The sequence below is a fragment of the Portunus trituberculatus genome, chromosome 47 (assembly GCF_017591435.1).
Source record: "Portunus trituberculatus isolate SZX2019 chromosome 47, ASM1759143v1, whole genome shotgun sequence".
NCBI lineage: Eukaryota > Metazoa > Arthropoda > Malacostraca > Decapoda > Portunidae > Portunus > Portunus trituberculatus.
The window spans coordinates 19,829,754-19,854,753 of NC_059301.1; the positions used below are offsets into that span (position 1 = coordinate 19,829,754).

The window sequence follows — 25,000 nt, forward strand, 5'->3', positions numbered from 1 at the left end:
GGGCGGCAGGGCGCGGCGGCCAGTCACTCTTGCCGCTTCCTCTCACAGTACCTGCTCCCGCCGCCCGCCTGGCCCAGGATATTACACTGCAGCCTCACAAACGATGAACTGTGGGTCGATTCGCCGCGTTCTATTCTGGGGATTATGCAGTGTATTTACTTTAGTTTTTTTTTTTTTTTTTTTGTGGTGAGCAGGGATGATATTAAACTGCGGATTTTGCAAGATAGATAAAGTATTGGTCGATCCACTTGAAGTTTTATTAAAGGAAGTTACATAATTTCATCATAGTCATTAATTTCATCGGATAAAGTATATTCACGTTATAATATGTAATGATGATGGTGATGATAATTGAAATGATAATGATGACAATGATAATGATAAAACAACAATAATAATAATAATGATAATAATAATAATAATAATAATAATAATAATAATAATAATAATAATAATGATAATAACACTAACAATTCTCCCGGTGTCTTCTGCACAACTAGCTCCGGCGTGCGTTAACTGAGCGACGAAAATTAAAAAGAGCTACATTCTCATATTTTGTATTGCCGCACGAGTCAGGCATTAATGAAAGCCTCGTTGTGGGCTGCGCCTGTAACGGTGGGAAACGTCACGCCACCGGGGTGAAAAAAAGAAGGGAGAGAGAGAGAGAGAGAGAGAGAGAGAGAGAGAGAGAGAGAGAGAGAGAGAGAGAGAGAGAGAGAGAGAGAGAAGAAAAAAGATTGTGATCTAAAAATATGAAACACATGAACAAGTCTATAACCTTCATGACTCATCGTTTGGTTCTCCTCATGCATGGTTTTGTTTTATAGAAGATGAAAGTAAGCATGTAGGTATTCAGAACTGCAATATCTAGATCACTAACTCCAAAGAAAAAAAAATGCGTTTCTATCTTTTTATACTCTTACCACTCCACAACTCTTTTTTCCTTTTCTTTTTACCTTTCAAACTATCAATGAACACACACACACACACACACACACTCCAAAGGACAAGCCATTTACGACCTTGACAGTCTTGCAAAAATACACACACACACACACACACACACACACACACACACATCACTACCGCTACTACTACCACCACCACCACCACCAGAACCACCACCACCACCGCTCAACACACAACACAACAAATGCCTCCAGTCTGCAAACATTCCCTCCCGCACAGAGGCCTGGGAGGGGTGAAAACAGACTATTGGGAGCGGTGGTGACGTGGACGAGTGCTGGAGCAATGTGCAAGTGGTGTTGGTGTGTGGCGACGGGGCGTTAGTGGAGGCAAAAATCGGTCTCTTACTGTCCAGCCGAGCCACCCATCCCTGAAAAGACCCGCCAACCCCCCAACACTTTTCAAATGGACAAGAGGAGGACAAGTTTGGTTGGGGCCAGCTGGGGCTTGTGTGTGGCTCGTCATCGGCCACTAGAATGGGGCAGGGGGACGGGAATGGGGTTAGGAATTGAAATGATGTTAGAGGGGGTGACTTTTTCCAGTGTTTTGCAAAGGAATAGGAGGGAGTTTTGCACGTGCTAGAAAAGGGAGTTGACTGAGCTATAGGGATGTTGACTGAGAAGAGTTTTGCGCAAGAGTTTTCTTTTCTTTTTTTTTTTTTTTCAATTGGGTGTTTGAGGGAGTATTGTGACCAGATTTTTTTTTTTTTTTGGGGGCAGGTAAAGGATGATTCTTTTTCTTTCTTTCTTTTTTTTTTTAGTACCGGAAAAGAGAGTTGAGGAATGCTGTACGGAAGCTATTGTTGTTGTTGATTTTTCTCTTTTCTAATTGGGAGTTTGAAGGCGTTTTGTGACCAGGGAGCTTTTTTGCGGTGGTAATTGATGTTTTGATCTTTTTATTTTTTTGTCTCTTTTTATACACGTGCCGGAAAAAAGAATTGACGAATGTTGTAGGGAATCTATCGCTGTGAGCTGAGGAGAAAGAAGTTGACGGGTGTTGTCTTGAATGGAGATGAGAATGGAATCCTGTTACGGAGAAAGTTCAAAGGACACCATTCATTTTGTGAAGCAGGAAAGACTATTCAGAAAAGGGAACTGAGTGATGCTAAAGAAAATCTATTGTGAGCTTTGAAAAAAAAAAAAAAAACGTTGACATGTGTTTTCATGAAGGGAATGTTGCTAAGAATTGGAATCGTGTTAGGACAGAGTTTAGTGACCGGTAGAATTTTTTTTTTTTTTTTTTTTACTTTGTCAGGGAAGAAAGAATTTTGGAAAAGGGAACTGAGGGAGTTTAGCGAAGTTACAGGATTAATTGAAGAGTCTTGTCAAGTACAGTGTTTGGAATTGGAATGAAGCTACAGAGAGTTTGTTGTCTGAGAATTTTTCGTAAAGGAATTTTTTTTTTTTTTTTTCCTCTTGCGTCATAGAAAATGTTGAGTGATTTTGAAGAGAACTTAGTAATGAGAAGTAGAGCGAGTTAAAGAGTCTTACTAGGGAAAAAAAAGTGTTTCGAATTTGACCGATGTTAGAGAGAGAGAGAGAGAGAGAGAGAGAGAGAGAGAGAGAGAGAGAGAGTTGTGAGGACTGATATATTGTTTGCAATATGAAATGAAAAATTTGCACCTTGTCTCTCTCTCTCTCTCTCTCTCTCTCTCTCTCTCTCTCTCTCTCTCTCTCTCTCTCTCTCTCTCTCTCTCTCTCTCTCTCTAGCTGTCTGTGTGTGGTTTGACTTGATTCTTTTCCTAGCATGTACTGTGTGTGTGGTGAGTGAGGTGATTCAGCAGTAGCAGAAGTAGTACCAGTAGTAGTAGTAGTAGTAGTAGTAGTAGTAGTAGTAGCGATGGTGGAGATGGTGATGGTGGTGGTGGTGGTGGTGGTGGTGTTAGCAGTAGCAGCAACAGCAGCAACAACAATGAAATTACGATAGCAGTACATAACTACAAATTAATGTGTTAAGAAGAAAATTGTTATATACAGATGCACGAGAGCAAGGGAGAGAGAGAGAGAGAGAGAGAGAGAGAGAGAGAGAGAGAGAGAGAGAGAGAGAGAGAGAGAGAGAGAGAGAGAGAGAGAGAGAGGCAGTGAGGAAGGGAATGTGCAGATAAATTCACACTTAAATAATTAGATGGCTGACCAGTTAATTGACCTGACAGACAGACAGACCGACACACAGACAGACAGACAGACAGACAGACATGAAGGCAATCAGACAAACAGATAAATTGCGACAAGAATTACGTGAATACTTTGACAAAAAATATATATATACACCAATAATTTTCCTTGGATGTAATTTTACCAGCATCTCAGTGTCCTCTCCATCATCATCATCATCATCATCATCATCATCATCGTCGTCCCTGAGAGGCTAAAAAATCATTGATATTGACTGACTGACTGACTGACTGACTGACTGACTGACTGACTGACTGACTGACTGGCTGAAGGCGTGGCATGCTGAGGGATTATTGTTACTGACTACTAACTGATTGGTCTAATGAATGACTAGAGGAATGGCTGAACGTTATCATCTATTTTCTCCTCTCCCGGACACTCACTCTCTCTCTCTCTCTCTCTCTCTCTCTCTCTCTCTCTCTCTCAGAAGTCATTTGAGCAAGGCATTTCAAGTACTGAGGTATCAAGACATCTGCTCCCTAATTTCGGCTAATGATTTTCTATCCTCTAAAGAACCAGCATCTAAGTTGGCCTTTTTTATTTTTTTTTCCCCTTAGCTGGCCCTTTCTCCAACATAAAAAGAAAAAAAGTGTGTGGCCCCTGGTTAGGTCTTCATGCCTGTTTGTCTGCCTGTGTAAGTCGGAAGTTGTGATCAGCTGTTGGGTAGGAGAAACAAACCGCCAGTAGAAAATACAGACGGGTTGGGTGTAGAGCTTGTATTTTCACCTCCACTATTTCAAAAGGCTTTATCTGAATTGACACGGATTTTTTAAGGTGTTTATACGGTTTTAGAGGCAGATTGATAAGTTTTCTACATTATTAACTGGAGAAATATTCTTTAAAACCTTGCTAATCATCTCTGTGGCCTTGGGAAATAGTCGTGGTGAGAGAGCAAAGCGTTTCTGAATACGGATCTAGGTCGCAAGGCTTATCTGGCTCTATCTAGCAGCCGCGTTATCGGGATGTCGCTCATGACAGATACCACCGTAGGGTTGTGTAGGCTTAAGATGTATGAGTGTCAGTATACAAGGATATGTATTATGTAGGATAATATGCAAAAATTTCAGCTGATTCTGTAAGCTGTCATTCCAAATAAACCTTTATGTCATTATTATTACTATTATTACACACACACACACACACACACACACACACACACACACACACACACACACACACACACACACTGAACCTAAGAACCTAAAAATTTCCTGAATGCCAAACTTAACAAACGGACAATGAACAGTCTTCAGTAAACACTAGGCAGGTCTGGTTAGGTTATAGATGAATTTAGATTATGTAAATTAGCTAAGTTTGGTCTCTCTCTCTCTCTCTCTCTCTCTCTCTCTCTCTCTCTCTCTCTCTCTCTCTCTCTAGACGCGATCTTTATTGTAAGCCTCATCAAAAAGTTACCGATAGCCAAAATTTAATTAATAAACGAAAATACAAAATATCATAGCAGTTCATTTGCCTTAAAGCTGACCAACTCACTGGCGGCTATTTGTGACTGGGACTTCCTGGACGGCGTGGCTGTAGCGGCAGCGGTGATGGCAGTGTTAAGCAAAGTCGTGAATGGTGTTGTGTGAATACTGTGGCGTGGCGCGGCGCTGAGTGGACACTGGCTCGGTACTGGCTATTTAACTGTGTATGTAGAAGGGCGAGACTGAAATGCACGTGGTTGAGTCTTGGTGTGGTAGCCGGCAAGCAAGGCAACGCTCAACCAATCAGCTTCTCCCATACGCGGTACACAGCAGGCAATCCACACTCTATACAGTTGCCATAGATTCATAAAAGTATATTGATGTTGTTTTCTACACTTTGTTTCGGAGTAAAATAAGATGCATCGGGTTAATAGTTCCGTCACTCGTAGTCTCCCATTGGTCACTGTGGAACTCTAAGTAAATAAAAAAAGCAAATTATTTTTTCTATATTTTGTTTTCTATTCGACGCCATTGCTCTCGGTAACTGTACACAGCGGCGCGAACAAGTGCCATCAAATGTTCCTCGCTGGTGACGCGGACGCTGCGACCAATTAGCATTAGGTCAGATTAGTTGAGATAATCACTTCCCTTCCCTCTCAAGGAACTCCGCATTACTAAGTATAGCCTCGTGGTTTGTGTGTGTGTGTGTGTGTGTGTGTGTGTGTGTGTGTGTGTGTGTGTGTGTGTAGAAACGGTCAGAGGAAAAATGTGTCCGTAATTCACTATCGTTATATATGAAAATGAACAGCAAAGGCAAACTAAATTGCAATAGCTTCGAGTTTGTGTGTGTGTGTGTGTGTGTGTGTGTGTGTGTGTGTGTGTGTGTGTGTGTGTAGAAACGGTCAGAGGAAAAAAAGCATCCGTAATTCACAATCGTTATATATGAAAATGAACAACAAAGATAAATTAAATTAATCACCACTGTTAACATCACAATATATCCTATCATCACTTGTCACTGTCCTCACCATCCCCATCACCACCACTGTCACCATCACCACCACCATCCCATTCATACCACCTAATACTGCACTGTCACGCTACCCATTTATTCTGTTCACCTTTCCCTACACGATCATGTACAGTCACGCTCAGAAATCGATTACTTTGCCGCGCTCCCTTACACCGTGTATTGCTTCATCCACTCGTCCTCTGTCCTCCTTATAGAACGCCTCTCCCTAGATTAAGTAAGGTCACCAGTCGATCACAGGACTTTAAAACATCACCACTCAAGGACTTTTTACTTTCCACTCCCTAGATTAAGTAAGGTCACCAGTCGATCACAGGACTTTAAAACCTCACCACTCAAGGACTTTTGTCTTTCTCCTATATGTAAGAATGTTGTCAGTAGGTTATAAGGTTGTAACTACTTTTATTTTCTGTACTTGGCGTCTTTTTTTTCTCTTTCATAAACGACCCGAATATTCTTCTTTTGTTCTGCGGTCAAATGTTATACTGGTTGGCTGGAGAATTGTGTTTTTCTTAGCTTTTTTTTTTTTTTTTCTTTTCTTTAGTATTTCTTTTCTGTAGGTATCAAGTTTCGCTCACTTCTTCCTTTTTGCTTTTATTTTCTTCACTCCTTCACTTCCTTTATTCTCGTTTCGTATTCTTACTTTCCTCTTTCGTTTTTTTTTCTTTTCTTGGTGTTTATTGGCTACGATCTTTATAAACCTCTCTTTTCTGTCTATACCTCTCTCATTTATTCCTTTTACTTTCTTTTTTCCTTCTTCACTTCCTTCTTTCTATTCTAGTTCCATATTCTTCTTTTCCTCTTATTAACTTCGTAGCATTTCTTGGTTACGACTTTTTTTAATCCCTTTTCCCTGTAGATATCAAGTTTTTATCTCTCCATCTCTCTTATTTATTCCTTCTATCTTATTACTTCCTCCTTTACTTCTTCCTCCTTTTATTGTAGTTTCATATTCCTTCTTTCCTCTTTCTTAGCGCTTCTTGGTTCCGACTTCTATTTAATCCTTTTTTCCTGTAGATATCATGATTTTATGTCTATACTTCCCTCATTTATTCCTTCCGTCTTATTACTTCCTTTCACCTCTTCTTTAACTTCTATTCTAACTTCATATTCTTCCTTTCCTCTTTTGTATTTCACTTCTTGGTATTCATTGGCTACAGTTTTTATTCCCTTTATTTCTCACTTCTATTTTCGTTTCATATTCTTCCTTTCCTCTTTTTTATTTCACTTCACTTCTTGGAGCTTCTAAATGCGACGTAGGTGCTTTGTGACGGCCCTGCATTGTGACCTTCCTGCTGTGAATTCTTGAAGGTCGTAATGAAAGGATTAAGACGGAGGGAGAACGCTAAACACAGTGGAGGTAAACATTATATTGGCTGGACATTAGATACTTCTTTTAATCTATTATTTTATTGACTGTAGGTGCTTGTAAAGATGTTGTATTGTGTCTTTAGTGTTGTGAATTGATGAATACTGTAGTAAATGGGTTTAGATTGATGAAGGATGTTGGTAGTGGTGGTGCTGGTGGTGGTGGTATTAGTGGTGGTGGTGGTGGTGGTGATGATAGTGGTGGTGGTAGTGGTGGTGGTGAGTGTGGTTAATTCGTCTTTCTTTCTGACCGTGATTGCGTACTAAGGTGTATCTCTGGTGCAGGTATAGTGTTTATGGGGACGTTTGGAGCTGCATGTGGTGAAGATGCAATTGTTCGTGAAGTGAAAAGCTGGCGGAGTGACAAAACTGTAAAAAAAAAAATATATATATATATATATATATATATATATATATATATATATATATATATATATGGACTTAATTTGTCTAACTTCTGATTTTATAACCTGACCTAATCTTACGTCAAAATGTAATCAGTACCACGATATATTTTCATCGGTGACTTATTTTCCGGTAAATTTGTTTTTGTGCCTCTTTTTTTGTTTACGTGACATTTAAAGTTACGCTATTTTTGCCGGTATACCTGTTCATCTCTCTCTCTCTCTCTCTCTCTCTCTCTCTCTCTCATTTTTTCCCTCCTTTTTAAGATATTTGCTTTCCTACCTTTTTTCTCTCCCTATTGACTCAGCACTAACAATCTGATTATTAAGTCTATTTGGGTCATTCACTACTCTCGGCCTTCTTTGTGTCGTTCAGTACACGGCACGGGGCATGTATTATGTAAAGCTGACTAAAGAGTTGCCATTATTGTTGCGCATGTTTCAGACCAAAATGTTATATCACACAACTGCCTCTGTTCGTCACATTCCCGGTTCCTTTCTTTTTTTTTTTTTTTTACGATTCTTTTTTTTTTTTAATAGAAAGCAGTTCATTTATCCACAGATCAATTCCTATTCGATCTATGGACGTTAAAAAAAAAAAGAATATAATTAAACTTTGTAACACGAATACTTGGGATAACTGTATGTACCTGTAACTGCTTTATCTGTCTATGAGGTACACACACACACACACACACACACACACACACACACACACACACACACACACACACGTAAGCTTAAAGGGGTAAAAGCCGAATGTTGCGTATATTGCCGCCTCATTCATTTTCCTTGATTGACTCTCTCACTTCTCCAGTCCCTCACTTTTCGCGCCAAATATTGCATCAACAGTCAACACAATCGTCGCGTCCAAAGCTCCGGATAAAAAGAGAATTGTGGGTAGCTAGCTGTGTGTGTGTGTGTGTGTGTGTGTGTGTGTGTGTGTGTTGCCGTTATGATTGTTGAACCGTGTCCTCCTCCTCCTCCTCCTCCTCCTTCTCCTTCTCCTTCTCCTTCTCCTCCTCCTTCTCCTTCTCCTCCTCCTCCTCCTCCTCCTCCTCCTCCTCCTCCTCCTCCTCCTCCTCCTCTTTCTACTATTACTACTACTTCTGTGTATACTGTGGTGAGAAAAATATGATAACAATAATATTATTCGCCATTCACCGCCACCCACACCTACACACACACACACACACACACACACACACACACACACACACACACACACACACACACACATTTCCTTTATATGAGTAACTGACATATATTACAATCACCTCTCTCTCTCTCTCTCTCTCTCTCTCTCTCTGATACGTGTGCTCAAGTCAGGCAAGTATCAGTATGGGAAAGATAAAAAAGTGCGTCCCGTGCACACCCTAATGAGCAGAACAGGAAGTACAGCGCAGTGACACACGCTCACATACGAACTCTCTACACATAACATGATGCAATACAAGGAAAACTGATTGCTAAAATTAATGGTCAGTTGAAATAAGTAAATATACATACGTGTACACTCACACACACACACACACACACACACACACACACACACACACACACACACACACACACACACACACTACAAATTTATTTTTATATACGTAACAGGCATATATCACAATCTCTCTCTCTCTCTCTCTCTCTCTCTCTCTCTCTCTCTCTCTCTCTCTCTCTCTCTGTGTGTGTGTGTGTGTGTGTGTGTGTGTGTGTGTGTGTGTGAGAGAGAGAGAGAGAGAGAGAGAGAGAGAGAGAGAGAGAGAGAGAGAGAGAGAGAGAGAGAGAGAGAGAGAGAGAGAGAGAGAGAGAGAGAGAGAGAGAGAGAGAGACTATAATGACTTTGACTTCAAGGAAATTCTTACAGGTAATATTTGAATCTAACCAAACAAACAAAAGCTAAAGAATATAATAAAAAAATACTTAAATTCACCTAAAATGAAAATAAAGCTATAAATACTTACAAAAAAATAGAGAACACACACACACACACACACACACACACACACACACACACACACACACACATCTCCTCTCCCTCTTTCTTTCCTCCACCACAGGCAGCAAACGGCCTCCCAGTTCACATCAAGGCGGGCCGGTGGACAAGGTACTCTTCGCCATCACCGCCGGCGTGTGTCTGGTGGGCCTCGTGGACTGCTTCAAGGTCTACTACGAGCTCGCCTACCCCGCCCCGCCGTCCTCCGAGTAACAACACTGCAGCTTCGGACGCACCACACGATGAATCATTAAAGCAGCGGCGAGATTTTCAGTTCATGCACGTTTAATGAAGATGATTATTTCAGATTTAGAATGAGCAAAATGTCTGTGTGTGTGTGTGTGTGTGTGTGTGTGTGTGTGTGTGTGTGTGTGTGTGCCGCGGTGCCTGCAGTTTCCTCCCCCTGATGGCGAGGGTGATGTATATATACGTAAATATCGATTATTGTCTTGCAGGAGGCTGTCTGTGCGTACAGTAGCGGAGTCATGATGAACACAGCACACTTGTAACGCTCTGCCTCTGTCTGCACCTGATAACGAGGAGCAGCAGTCAGGCAGTGCGGGTGTGTTCTCAGTCAGATCCTATGCATTAAAAACTAACTTATTTGCCAAGACTATTTCATTTCACCAAGTAAGTTGCGATGGTGCAGAAAAATTAGCTTGTTTTTTCTCCGGTTAAAGAGGTTAAAATAATGGCAAAAACAGCTCGTTTGACGTAACTATTTAATTTTAGTAAAGTTGTAATTATAAGTAGGAAACGTGTAAATGGGATTCGCCAGCCATCACAGCAACACGAGGGCGACGTGGGAGTGTTGTGAGCTGCATGAGAGGGTCGCCCGGTTAACTTGCCTTGGCCTCCTCCGTGAGTTGTGTGGGGGAAGGAAGAGGTTCACTTGCCCGGCCTCATTTCAATCTAGTTTCGTCTATACGCTAACTGGGAATGTGTTGTAATTTCAGTATCGTTGTCTTTACATAATTCTACTTTACTCTATGCCTATAGTCCGTTTTATTTGTTTGTTTTTCTCTATTTGAGTATATTTCCGACGTGCAGCCTTTCATGATTTTATTGTTGTACCTTAAATAATTGTAATCGTTTTCCAGCATCATCTTCCTTGTGCAGTGCTATTTTGTTTCACCTCATCCTTGATGAAATGCAGTTTAACAATTCTGAGGTGAGACGTCTTGCGCCACTACTATTTCAACGTATCAAATCAAAAGCGATTCTATTTTTAGCATCAAGTTACGTTTATGTCAACACGATCTTATACTTCCTCTTAGCTCTTAATTTTACCTTGATATTATTTGATGTGTGGCGCCATATGACCCAGTTGTGGTGGTGCATTAGACCAATCAATCAAAGCAATCACCCGTGCACGCGGAGGAGACACGCCCATCCCTCACCGCCTAAACAAAGCAGCTTCACCGGACACCATGCATCCTTAACCATTCCTTCACGGCGCTTCAGCTTTACATTAATACGGCGATAAAAAACACATTTCCCTTTTATGCCGGGGTGAGTTGGCGGGATGGGGTTGAAGTGTGGGCGAGTCAATGAGTGGTCCTTGCCTGCAGTGTTTGTTTAGAGCTGCCAAGTGCACGATATGATCGCTGGGACACTTCCGGGAACGTTTCGTAAGGTCCGCGTGATGCTTTGCTCCCCGGGCGGGCCGATATGTTAGTGTTAGGGTCAGCGCGAGTCTTGTCCGCCAGCAAGCACTCTTTACTTCGTGGTGCCTTTGTTTTGATGGCGGGAGTCGAGCGCTGCGGACAAGAGGAAAGGTAGTGTGCGGGTACATGGTTTTAGTTTATTCTTGTTCTTCTTTACTGTAGGTTTACTTTGTATACTTAGAGTCAAGCAGTGTGGACAAGATGAAAGACAGGACAAGTTTAGATTTTTTAAGATATATATTTAAGTTTGATTTGTGAGACGCTGGTGGCGGGTGGCTGGCTCAAACGCTTCCTCTACGGTGGTTTCTTTGTTTTGATTTCGGGAGTCCAGCGCCACGAATGAAAGATACAGTGCGGGTAGTAAAGATTTCTAGGTCGACGATTCATCCTTATTTGTGAGGCGTTGCATGGTGGCTGGCTGACCGAAACTCTTCTTCTGTTGTGGTGGCATTTTTCCATTTCGGGAGTCAAGCGTTGCGGACAAGCTGGAAAATTTTAAGAAGAAAATCAATCGCTTCTTGGTATGGCGGATATAGTGGTTAGCTGTCTAATACCCTTAAGTAATTCTATATACTCTAATGCTGGTTTTTCTTCGGATTTGAGGAGTGATAGCTCATGTATGGGTTATGTTTTCAGGTAAATAATTCATTCTTATTTGTGAGGCTCTAGTAGTGGGTGGTTAGAATACTTACATATAAAGGTTTTATTTCTTTCATTCCTGGAGTCGCGTACAGCAGGCAAGATAAACAAACAATGCAACTTGAGGGTGAAAAAAATTACATGGGGAATTTGTTACTTGCTCGTGTAACGTTGGCGGTGGCTGACTGACTCACGCACTTATTTGTTCTCCAGCGCTGGATTTCCTTGGGTTTCGGAAGTCGAGCACAGCGATAAGATAGAAAATAATGAAGTTTATGTATATTAAAAAAAAAAAATTCTAAGGCATAAAATTAATCGGGTTTTTTTTTCTTGTTGTTTTTTGTGAGGTGGTAATAATGGCTGATTAGATAAAACACATCCTCTTTAACGGTGATCTCTTATGGGATTCAAGAGTCAAGAACTGCAGAGATGGTGAGAAATAAAGTAGCTCACGGGAACCTACAATGTTTTCACAAGGAAGGAAATTTGTCTTTTCTCTGTAAGGCGTTGACAGTGATAGCCCCGACTCGAGTACACTGACATCTTCCCCCTCCCTCCCCTCCCCTTGGTGCTTCTCGGCTAAATGAATTAGTAAATTAGATAAATGGATAACTAAATAGGTAAATGATCAACAAAAAAATATTTTACGGATGAAAAAAGAAAGAAAAGGAAAGGTTATCTAATACTCGATTGTCTAAACTGTTGAGCCGATCAGTAAACCCAATTTCTTACTCTTTATCCAATATTATCTTCTTTTTTTCAGGAAACCACTTCGCTGCAAACATGAAAAAATAGATAATAAATAAATAGATAGATAAATAAAACGGAAATAATTATACTGTTTCGTTTATCACAGCTTGCTTCCATGCGGCGCTAACAAAACCCTAGTCACATCCTGCACCAACTAATTAACTCTACGTCTCTCGTCATATTCTACACTTGATGACGGAGACCTATGGCGATACAGACAAGACACAGTAAATGACCTAACTGGCGTGTAAAAGAAATAAATAAGTTTCAAATCTAAATAGAAACACACACACACACACACACACACACACACACACACACACACACACACACACACACACGTAGAAGAATATACAGTGTTTGTGTAATCCATTGTAACTTATCGTAATATTTTCTTCTTTTTTTTCTTTCTTTTCTTTTTTTTCTTTCTTTTGGTGACCACTTTTCTATATTCCTTCAGCTGCTCTGCTTTGGATTTACCGCAACGCATTTTCACATTCATTCTGAGTACTATTTGCTGATTTCGTACAGCTTCCAAAACTTATGTGGGGATTAAAATAGTGAAGACTCTAGCCATCAATTTTCTGACCTCCATAGACCCTCCCTAATGTGAACAAAATCGTCTAATCATACCCAAAATTCAAGGTAGAAATGTGTCCCAGTATACTGAAAGAGTTAAAGAGTCCGGCGCGCTGTAGGAAAGACGATATGGCGAAAAGAAAAAGGAAGACTGTACCGGTGAAGCTTTTGAGTAAATCAATAAAGTAAGGGGTGAGATTTAGCGGAGTACGTGTCTTGACTTCTCTTTAATGGGAGTGGTGCGATGTAGACAAAATGATAAGAAATAAACGGTGTAGCTTACCGACGATTAAAAAAAAAAAAAAGAGATCGAAGGGTAAAGTTTATCGGCGCTTGCTGTGTTATTTGGCTTTATTTGTTTATAAGAAGTTAAGAGTCTCGGTCTGAATCTTGTATTTGCTCTACTCTTTCTTTCTTTCTCTCATTAAAAGCAACGACAAATCAGGGTTTGTTGTTTTGTTTTATTTGTTTGTAAGTTACTAATAGTATCGGCCTGAATCTTGTACCTTCTTTCTCTCTCTCTCTCTCTCTCTCTTTCTTTCTCCCATTAAAAACAGCGAAAGAAAATACGTGATGCAAGGAGAAGTAGTTATGTAATTCACTGCTAGAAAGAAAATGTGAAGAGGTTAAACTTACGGCGTGTTTGTTGCAGCTTATGTTTGTTTCACTGTGCCCTCCTGACTTCCTCAATCAAACAAGTACCGAGAATGAGAGAACATATGGGAGGAAATTTAAATGGTGTTACTTACCGGTAAAAAAAAAAAATAAATAAATAAATAAATGAATAAATAAGAAAATATTATAATGATAATAATAACTTTTTGAAGAATCTATTTGACTAAACTGTGTGTGTGTGTGTGTGTGTGTGTGTGTGTGTGTGTGTGTGTGTGTGTGTGTGTGTGTGTGTGTGTGTGTGTGTGTGTGTGTGTGTGTGTTTAGTCAAATAGATTCTCTAAAAAGTAACTATCATTTTCATTTTTTTTTTCATTTATATATTCATCTATTTGTTATTTTCACCGGTAGTAACACCATTTGAATTTGCTCCCTTACATCATCTCTTTCTCGGTACTTGTTTAACTGAGAAAGTCAGGAAGGCACAGTGAAACAAACATAAGCTGCAACAAACACGTCGTAAGTTTAACCTCTTCACATTTTCTCTGGCAGTGAATCACGTAACTATTTCTCCTTTGCATCACGTATTTTTTTTTTCTTTTTTTCTTTTTTTTGTCGCTGCTTTTAATGAGAGAAAGAAAGAGAGAGAGAGAGAGAGAGAAAACCAAGTATAAAGCCAAACTACACAGCAAGCGCCGATAGACTTCACCCTTAGATCTCTCTTTATCATTTTATTATCATAGTGTGTGTGTGTGTGTGTGTGTGTGTGTGTGTGTGTGTGTGTGTGTGTGTGTGTGTGTGTGTGTGTGTGTGTGTGTGTGTGTGTGTATGAATGCCGTACTAATTTCATTCATGCATCGCTGGAAAGAAAACGATATAAAGACAACATAAACGGCGAAGCTTACATGTTAAAAAAAAAAAAAAAATAGATAAATAAATAGTTAAATAAATGAAAATAAATAAAAATAAATATATAAATAGAAAATAATAATAATAATAATAATAATAATAATAATAATAATAATAATAATAATAATGATAATAATAACAATGATAAACAAATAAATAAATAAACGGCTTAAAAATTCATTAATGTTTTTTCCGAGTTATATATCATAGGAATTTTGCGGGATGCTGAAAGTAACCGCCCGAATCCTCTCACTTTTCATCTCCAGTGGTAGCTTTCCTTTAAATGCGGAAGTCAAACGCTGCAGACACCATCAGGAGAAAGAGAGAGAAAAAAAAAGTCAGCTCACGGGTAAAAAAAAAAATCAGGGGCCGTGTGTGTGTGTGTGTGTGTGTGTGTGTGTGTGTGTGTGTGTGTGTGTGTGGGTAACAAAGAGGTATCGGTGTGTATTTGGCCCGTGTTCACAAACCCTTTGCCCTTTCACCACGACTGTTTTCGAAGGCCAGTGAGATGATTAGCGGGGTTTTCAAGAGTGTTTTTCCACCTAATAATACAGAAATCTAGTCAATCTGCCTCTAGAACCGTAAAAACACCTAAAAAAAAAAATAAAATAAAAAATCGTGTGAATTTAGTGGAGGTGAAGCACAGAAGTGATTGAAGATACGAGCCTTTTTTGTATCGCGATGAGTGACGGTACAGATGCGGGACTGCTGCTGCCTGGCTACGTGTCCTCTCCTGCCCCCGCCAAGTCATGCAGCCAAACCAGCCAGCCCGCGCCGCTTCAGCTCGCCACGTGTAAAAGACCCAGCCTGACAAAAACTGAATGTCCGGCCTTGTCTTGTCATGGATGCTGTGTAAGTCTTCCCTGCCTGCCTACCTGTCTAACTGCCTGCCTGCCTGCCTGCCTGCCTGCCTGTCTGCCTCTCACCTACTTCCACTGCAGATTGTTTCTTCTATACACGTTTTCTTGACCCAGATCTCTCGTACTCTTCCTTCTGCTGGTGTTTCGATTTGTTTTCTTTTGCCTTTTCTTTTTTTGCATGATTTGTTGTGAAGGTTTTGGTTTATCTTGGATTGTTTTTCCTACAGATGTTTTCTTCTTTCTTTACCTGAATTTCTCTGTTTGTTTGTTTTGTTTTTTGTTTCTTTTTTAGTTCACTCTTTTTTTGCCGTTAATGATTAATAGTGAAGGTTTTTGGGTAATATTACGTTAACGCCTTGATGTGTTATCTTTTCTACAGGTATTTCTTATTTTCCTAACCTGGATTTCTTTATTTTTTTCTTAGTTCATTCTCTTTAGCCGTTAATTATTTTTTTTTCCTTTGTTTATTTATTCCTCCTTCTCCGTAATTAGCCACGGAGAAGTTTTTACCTATACGATATCATAATGTAAATCAACACGCTAGTTTTACGATGCACTAACCTGTCTAGCATTATATAACATCATCTTACGTGTATGTACATTCAATACTTCTCTCAGTAAGATGAATAACAATATTCTTTTTCCTCCCCCTTTTTTTTCTATTTTTTCTTCCTTTTTTTACATGCAGCTTGACTGGTAAAAAGAAAAGTGTGTTCGCGCAAGACGGATCAGGTTCTGCGTTATTCAGTCTGCGGCGCCTCGCTTTCCTTCTTTCTCCTCCCCGCCGCGGCTCCTCTTTATCCCTGCCACTGCCGAGCTAACGCCGGGAATGCACAAAGGTAAGAATTATATTGGAAGTAGTGGTGTTGGTGATAGCGGTGATGGTGGTGGTGGTAGTTCGGTAGTGGTAATGATGATAAGATAATGATGAGGATGAGAATGATGATAGTAGTAGTAGTAGTAGTAGTAGTAGTAGTAGTAGTAGTAGTAGTAGTAGTAGTAGTAGTAGTAAAGTACTAGTAATTTACACCAGTGCTCTTTTCCCCAGTCAGAAGGTCCGGACGAATAGAATGAACAAAAAGAATAAATAACAGAACGAGACAAAGAAAAAGAATTGAACCTAAAAACTCTTCGTGTAAAATAAATAATGAGAAAAAAAAACGGAAAAAAACAATGACATGAGTTGCACAAATGAAGCTCAGTAATAAATCAACAGAATCAAAACAAAATACGTTCAACACATCCACTTTACCCACGATCGTTGCTGTGACTATTGATAACTTGAAAATGCAAATAATGTTAGGTTCATGATAAACGGGATATTAAAACAACGCCTTCCTCACAGACGAGGTATAAATTAGTAGTCGCTAACCTTCACTTTTATATAAACATGTAGTACTGATTCTTTATAATAAATAGTATACATGTAAACTTTCCTGTGACTTTAACCCAACTTAATCTAAACTAACCTAACCTGACCTAACTTAAACAAACCTATACCAAACGTGACCTAACCTAACCCAACTCAACCAAACCTAACCTAACCTAACCTAACCATAACCATATCCTCATTTTTATATCAGCTTACAATATCAAATTCGATCCTTTTTATAATAACACATGCATTAACTTTACAGTGAATCTAATTTAACCTAACCTTCCCAAATGAAACTTAATCCAGTCTATGCTAAACTCACCTACAATATACTGAACATGGACATTCTAATCCTATCACTGAAAAAGAAAGCTCTGTCCTAATGTTAGCGGCAACCAGTCAGTGCCGCTAATGTATGTAAACTGAAAACCTGCCATTGTCTTAGCGGTAAACAATTAACCAGTCGGCAGAGATAAACCATTCTCCGTCCTTGCCTAACTTCTCTCCCTCAAAAAAAAAAAGAATCTAAAAAAACACGACCTTTTATTCTAACTATCATGATTTTAACTCTAATCAATCCTTGGACGTCACTGTATCCCCTTTCTCCTCTCATTCGCTCCCAGACAGCCTTTAAAATTTTAACTAAAAACTTTATACAAAATTACTGATTAACCCATACACGAAAATTTCATCCTTCTTTTTTTCCTTTCCCTCGTCAATCCTGAACGCTGAAAAAAAAGGAAAGAAAAAAAAAAGCAGAACCTTCTTAAGTTAAAGAAAAAAAAACAGCCATTTTAGCGTCTAGTCCAAATATTCGTACGAAAACCATTCCCGCTCCCCCCCCCCAAAAAAAAAAAAGGCCTTCAAAACCCGACTTTCTTAACTTCATAGGTGTGAACCCGGCCGAGACACCACCACCACCACCACCTTCGCCGCCGCCGCCGCTAGACACCCACGCACCTGACATCAATGAGTACTTACCCACCAATGAGGGAAGTCGATAAGGATGACGTCGATAAGGAAGGAGCGCCGCCACCCATACACGGGTCCCGATGTCAGTAGAAGTAGAATCTCGTGGCCAATGAGGACCCTGCGAGGAGAGCACGTAATTGAATCCAACCAATGGGAAGAAGAGAGTGGTGTGACGTCACATGTCAGGTTTCCCTGCCCCTTCATGTCATGATCAATACTGCCCACGAAAGGTAAGGTGGCAACTGTTTAACCTGTCTTGCGGCTATCCAGAATATACCTTAATTCTACCTCCAATCACCTCCCACGTTTACTAATAGGTGTGATTTTGACCCCTGATTGTACCGCCGGTCGTGGAGGCACCGTATTGGCACTGTTACGGGAGGGTATCGCACTCCTGCCCTCATTACTGCCGTCAGAATAATACTACAAGCAAAACATGCCTTCATTCCATCCACAATTACCTCCCTTGCTTGCTAATACATGGAATTGTTCGGGTTTGATTGTACCAAGAAGCAAGTAGGCATCGCACTGGCTGTTCTAATGGGATAATGGACTCCAAGGCTTATCATTACTACCCAAACCATTCCTTGATCCCGCCGCCAATTACTTGCCACGCTTACTGCCACGTGCGATTGTTTGGTCCAATTATACCAAGATGCACTGCTGGTATTGACACTGTTGCTGCGAGACATGGTACTCTGCGGCCCTCTTTATTGCTACCAGATCATTTAGGTGTGGCAGTAGTAGTAGTAGTAGTAGTAGTAGTAGTAGTTATAGTAGTAAAAGGTGGTTCATACAGTACACTAACTAATTTTTCCCATGAAATCAAACGAGGACAAAATATTACATTATATAATTCACAACAGCAATTTTTTTCTTTTTTGAAATTACCTCAAATGTTGATATGATTAATTGAAGACTAGAGGAGCAGGAGGACGAGGAGGAGGAGCAGATGCAGAAAGAGGAAGAGACAGAAGAGGAGCAGAAGGATGATGAGAGAGAGAGAGAGAGAGAGAGAGAGAGAGAGAGAGAGAGAGAGAGAGAGAGAGAGAGAGAGAGAGAGAGAGAGAGACCGAAGATGTAGTAAGTGAGTGACTTGTGTTTGATTATGTGCGGCGCGTGCGACTTCCGGGCCATACAGGTGAACAGGAAGAGGAGGAGGAAGAGGAGGAGAGGCCGGGGTAGGCGTAGGCGTGTGTGCGCTGAGAGTAATAGTGTTGTGCCGAGGATCATTTTGGTAACACGAAGAGAAGCAGCGGGAGATGCGCCTACTTACCGGACCTCACATAAAGTTGTTTTTCAAGGGTCTAATGGTATACAACGGGCGTGGAAGTTACAGTCTCTTGTCATAGAGAAATCAGGAATGGTAATGTTAATAGCAGAAGCAGCAGGGAATGAAAGGAAACCTAACCTAACCTGACCCAAACAAAGCTAACCCAAGTAAACATAGCCTAAGTAAGTAAACCCAGTCTAACTACGGCTAACCTATGAAAACCTAATCTAACTAAACCCTGCCTAAGTAAACCTAAGGCTAACCCAACTAAACCCACCATAACCTAACCTAACCTAACCAAACCCAGCTTAAGTAAATCTAACCTAACCTAACCTAACCTAACCTAACTTAACCAAATCCAGCCTAACATAATCTAACCTAACATAACATAACTTTCGAAGAACTTAGTAGCATAAACAAGACGTGAGGTGAAGAAAACTCCCTTCACATAAAAAAAACAAAAGACAAAATAAAAGCCTGCTTTCGTAACCCTAACTGGAAAAGAAAAACACAAAAGAGCGTGAGATACGTTTATATAAAGGACCTAATCGTATAAACACCGCGAGATGAGCCTATTTAAAAGGATCTAATCGCATAAACGGACCTCGGAGTTATAAAGTTTAAGAGGGTTCGTGAGGCCAGGTGATTGTAATTATACGAGACACTGATGGAATCCGTACCATGCAGCTACTGGCCACAACAAGTACATGAGGAGCGGAAAGTGTGTTAGTACAGCGATAATTACGTTCTTATGTTGAGAGGTTCGAGGGAGGCGGGCCGTGTGTAAGATTTAGGATTGGGGGAGAGGAGAAGCACGGGGAAGCATGGGGTTAGTTGAAATAGGGGATGTTAGGTTAGGTGTGAGAGTCCGGAGGTGTGTTGGTGGATGCAGCGAGTTTACTAAGAAGGTTTGTGTGTCTGTGTGTCTGTCTGTGTTGATATATCCCGGGCGGTGGAGGAGTGAGGAAGGAAAGGAGCGGTAGGAGGAAGGAGGGAAGGAATAATGCTATGGTTTATTAGGACAGAAGCGAGGAATCAGTTGTGAGTAATGTACGGGAGAGATAAGACGTCAGACTCATGGCTCAAGATGCTCTCCAAGACGCTACTGCCTCGACACACACACACACACACACACACACACACAGACGTCCGTAGTAGAAATCAAGGTTCAAGATGACAATGGATGTTCTTTGAGACACTACTCAATTACACACACACACACACACACACACACACACACACACACACACACACACACACACACACACACACGGACATACAACACCAAGACGCCACACAATCAAGGACTTGCAGCGAGAGAGAGAGAGAGAGAGAGAGAGAGAGAGAGAGAGCGTTAGAGGCGCGCCTTGCGTCTTGAATCCTCCAGCAGGTCGGGGAGGGGACGGCAGGACAGGTTGAGGGGTGAGGTGAGGTGAGTGGGTAGGGTGGCTAGGGTACTGGTCATGCCCTCCCCACCCCTACCCAACTCGCCTTCCTTTCCCTCTCCAAGTCTCCCCTTACCCTCGTATTATTTACTTCTCTCTACCCTTCCTTCTCCCCTCTTCCTCCCCTTCTTTGTCTCTGTCTCCCCTCTCTCACTCCCCTCCTACTTCCCGTCTTTGTCTCTGCTTCCCCTCTCTCTCCCCCTTGAGGCCATCCCTTAACTCCCCTCTCTTGGCTGGGGAGGGGAGAGTAATCGCTGCTTTCTCGTCCCCTTTCCCCTTCCCTCTGCATCTTTATTGTTCATATAATGTCCGCCCTCTATTTTCTCACCTCCCTCTCCCTCTCTCTCTCCTTATTTCCCTTTCTATTTCGTCGTTTCCTCTCTCTCTCTTTCTCTCTGTCTTTCTCTCTCTCTCTCGCTCTCACTCTCTCTCTCTCTCTCGGTCTCTTTCTTTCTCTCGCTTTCTTCTCACAAGTCCTCCATTATCTTCTCTCTTCATCTCAGTCCAGCGTAATTTTTTTTACACGTTTTCTGTGACGGCCGAGCGTAACGGGCAGACTCAAGGAAACTAGAACTCACCGCTTCTTAAAAACATGCCTGGATTTTCGCTTGGACGCCAGCATCCAGGCGAGCGACTCAAGGTGACCGTGGCATTCTGCATTTCCCCTCTTCCCCAATTCACTTTCCTCTTCCCTCACCCTCGCCCCTTCTTCGCCGACCCTCTCCCTCTCCCCTTTTTTGCCTCCCCTCCTCCCATATTCCCCTTTTTCTCTCTTGTGATGGAATAGAGCGATGAATGTCAGAGGTAAAACCCGGTGCCACTTTGTCCAGGTGTATAAATATATTGTGACGTGATGTGGGGCGAGTGTCCGCTGTGCTCATGATTGTGCTGCTAATGATGGTGATGGCGGTGGTGGTGGTGGTGAAGATGGTGGTGATGAGGATGGTTGTGATGATTATGATTGGTGTTATTGATGTAATGATTGGTTTGGTGGTGGTGGTATTGGTGGTGGTGATGGCTATGATGATTATGAGCGTTATCATCATCATTATCATCATCATTATTATCATCATTATCATTAACATCATCAGCCTCATATTTCTACAATGGTTAAGGCAGTGATTATGATAACTATAGTATATACTGCTATTGTTCCTGATGATGATGATGATGACAATAATGATGGTGATGATAATAATAGTAATGATAATAATGATAATAATAATAATAATAATAATAATAATAATAATAATAATAATAATAATAATAATAATAATGATGGTGATGATGATTAAGATGATGATAACAATGATGATAATGGTTGGTGGTGGTGGTGATGGTGATGGTAGTGGTGATGATGATAATCGTAGTGATTGTCATGGTGAAGAAAATTATCAGAACAGTGAACGCGATGATGGTGAAAAAGATGGTGATTGTTGATGCTGATAATGTTGGCGATTGTGACCATCACTTTCATTATTATCATTACTTTTTTATCATCATCATCATCATCATTATTATTTTTATTTTTTTTCCATTATCTTATAATTTTTAGCAGCAACAGTAGGAGCAGTAGAAACGTCATCATTACAGTAGTAGTAGTAGTAGTAGTAGTAGTAGTAGTAGTAGTAGTAGTAGTAGTAGTAGTAGTGGTGGTGTTATTGTTGTTATAAATGGTGACTATGTTGATAATAATCCAGATGGCAGTGATGACAGTGATGGTACTGATGGTGGTGGTGGTGGTGGTGGTGGTTGTAGTAATAATAGTGTGGCAGCAGTAGTAGCAGCAGAAGCAGTAGTCGTCAGGTCCCTACATATAACTGCAGCATCACCCTCTGCTCGTAACCCTGAGCATCTCACGAGCGTCACCTCCACAACTCTTCTCCTCCTCTTCCTCCTTCGCTTCATCCTCCTCCTCCCTTCCCCTCATCATCATCGTTTGAACATTCAGCTATGAGGGAGGAGAACGAGGAAGAGAAAGAAGAATAAAAGGAGCAGGGAGAAGGGGTGGATGAGGATGAAGAAGAAGAAGAAGAAGAAGAAGAAGAAGAAGAAGAAGAAGAAGAAGAAGAGGAGGAGGAGGAGGAGGAGGAGGAGGAGAAGGAGAGAAGGAGGAGGGCGACGCGGAACTGGAGCTGAAGGAGGAGGAGGAGGAAGTGAAGGCGTCATAATGCATCTTTATTGGTTAAAAGAAAATCCGTTGTCATGGGAGAGACTTTCCTGAGATAACACAGCACGCGAACAGATCCATTGTTCTGCCACCCAACACTGGTGGGGAACAAAACTTACTGTGTTCTAATCTACTACTGCGCTGCACCGTACTCTTATCGCCACCACCACCGCCGCCACCGCCACCACCGCCACTATCACGACCTCCTCGCTGCTTCATTCAACCTTGCAATGTCACGTAGTCTTAGATCTTGGTCACACACTTATTTGATCGATTTATGTCTTTCTGTGTGTTCTTAAATGTATTTTTCTCCCATCAGGATTGTTTTTAGAGATCTCATAGTTTATTAGTCACGTTATCAATTGTGTTCTCTTCGTATTAACCTCTTCAATACTGAGACACATTTTTACCTTGAGTTTTGAGTATGATTAGACCATTTTATTGACATTAGGAAAGGTTTATGGAGGTAAGAAGATTAATGGACACAGCCTTCACTGGTTTAATCCCCACATGAGTTTCTGAAGGTGTATAAAATCACCAAATGGTAAGCAGAATGAATATGAAACGCATCATGGTGCTGAAGGGGTTAATGGTGTAATCTCTTTTGCGAAACTATCAGTTTGTCACAGAGAGAATGATCGAGGTAATATATTTTTTCAAGGAGGAATCTTTGTGAGCGGACTTTACTTTGGTGGACTTTTCGCATACATAAAAGCGTCACGGACTCATCTGAGACAGGCGTGCGTGCGTGCGTGCGTTATAGCTGTGGTGCAGTGACAGTAAGAGTTTTGTCCAGCATCGCATTTAAGCAAAATTCGCATTCTGTATTCATATATCATTCTATACTTGCAGTTTGTTACAGTGGAATATATGAAGCTTAGTATACTTAAGATGGTGTATGTTAGGTGAGGTTAAGTTAGGTTAAGCTACGTTAGGTTAAGTTATAATAGATAGATAAGGAGATACATATAAATAGATGGACAGACTAGTAGAGTGACTGATAATATTGACTGATGGATTTACAAACAAACTGGGCTAATTACAATGACAGATCTATAAATGAATAGATAGATAGACAGATAGATATATAAAGAGAGAGAGTTAAACAGATAGACAGATAAATAGATAATTAGATAGATAGACAGATAGATAGATAGAGAGATAGAGATAAACAGAGACAGATAAATAGATAGATAGACAGACAGATAGATAAATTGACAGATTGAAATAGATCACTATCTTAACCCAGCCTAACCCAATCCAACCTTACCTAACAAACCCACAGCAAAACAGAGATAACTTATATTCCCCGTAATTCTCCCCACTCGTGCGTCGTTCTTGAGATGCGTGTCACCGCGAGGCAGCTTCCGCACCCTTCAGTACCATCACAAGCAGGTGCACGCGCTCCCTACCGCTAAGGGGAGAGTATCGGGGGATGGGAGGATGTGGGGATTGGGTTTTGGGGGGTTCCTCACGCTCCCAGTGATATCCTCGAGTGACCACAAGGAAGGAGCATCGAAACTTAGCCATCAATCTTGCTTTTAAAGGTGAATTAGAAGCGGCTTGATTTTTACTTTTTTTTCGTTTTTTTTTTCGGCTGTTGTTTTTTTCTTTTCTTTTCTTTTTTCTCTCTCTTTTATCAAGTTCATTTTTTTATTTATTGTTATTATTGTTATTATTATCATTATTATTATTATTATTATTATTATTATTATTATTATTATTATTATTATTATTACTATTACTATTATTATTATTATTATTATTATTATCATTATTATTATTATTTATTTATTTATTTATTTATTTATTTATCTTAGGTTTAATGTTATTTTGCAATGGCAGTTAAATCTCTCTCTCTCTCTCTCTCTCTCTCTCTCTCTCTCTCTACACCGCGTAGTGTAGTGGTTAGCACGCTCGACTCACAATCGAGACGGCCGGGTTCGAGTCCCGGCGCGGTGAGGCAAATCGGCAAGTCTCTTAATGTGTAGCCCCTGTTCACCTAGCAGTAAATAAGTACGGGATGTAACTCGAGGGGTTGTGGCCTCGCTTTCCCGGTGTGTGGAGTGTGTTGTGGTCTCAGTCCTACCCGAAGATCGGTCTATGAGCTCTGAGCTCCCTCAGTAATGGGGAAGACTGGCTGGGTGACCAGCAGTCGACAGTGGTGGTGGTGGTGGTGGTGGTCTCTCTCTCTCTCTCTCTCTCTCTCTCTCTCTCTCTCTCTCTCTCTCTCTCTGAGTTTTGTGGTTTTATTAAGATCAATGTTTTCTGATCGGGCAGACGCTCACGCGTAGGTTCGAATTCCACCACGTACAGCCTAAAAAAATTAGCCATTTGTCGAGTGGTTTAAAGTAAAGTTACCTACATGTCACCATGTTACCCAGGTTCTAAGT

General features: G+C 40.8%; 2 protein-coding genes and 1 long non-coding RNA gene across 4 annotated transcripts in view; 2 read left to right on the plus strand and 1 right to left on the minus strand.

Moving 5' to 3' along the window:
• LOC123520659 overlaps nucleotides 1–14,558 on the plus strand; it is a 19,184-nt gene extending 4,626 nt beyond the window's left edge. Inside the window, exons 3-4 of one of the 2 annotated variants that reach the window (XR_006679326.1) lie at nucleotides 9,421–9,734; nucleotides 13,836–14,558. Coding sequence is in view for 1 of the 2 variants with exons in the window: in XM_045283161.1 (XP_045139096.1) it covers nucleotides 9,421–9,645 (225 nt within the window). In the remaining variant the exon portion in view is untranslated. Of the gene's footprint in view, nucleotides 1–9,420; nucleotides 9,968–13,835 lie in introns of those variants that run through there. The other variant, XM_045283161.1, reaches the window with a different exon arrangement.
• LOC123520662 overlaps nucleotides 11,279–25,000 on the minus strand; it is an 18,970-nt gene continuing 5,248 nt past the window's right edge. The window contains exons 2-3 of the long non-coding RNA XR_006679328.1: nucleotides 17,729–17,837; nucleotides 11,279–11,508 (exon numbers count right to left, since the gene is read on the minus strand). This is a non-coding gene — a long non-coding RNA (uncharacterized LOC123520662). The remainder of the gene's footprint in view (nucleotides 11,509–17,728; nucleotides 17,838–25,000) is intronic.
• LOC123520660 (cytochrome c oxidase subunit 7A2, mitochondrial-like) overlaps nucleotides 15,158–25,000 on the plus strand; it is a 20,824-nt gene continuing 10,981 nt past the window's right edge. The window contains exons 1-2 of the transcript XR_006679327.1: nucleotides 15,158–15,364; nucleotides 16,061–16,211. The gene's annotated coding sequence lies outside the window, so the exon portion shown is untranslated. The remainder of the gene's footprint in view (nucleotides 15,365–16,060; nucleotides 16,212–25,000) is intronic.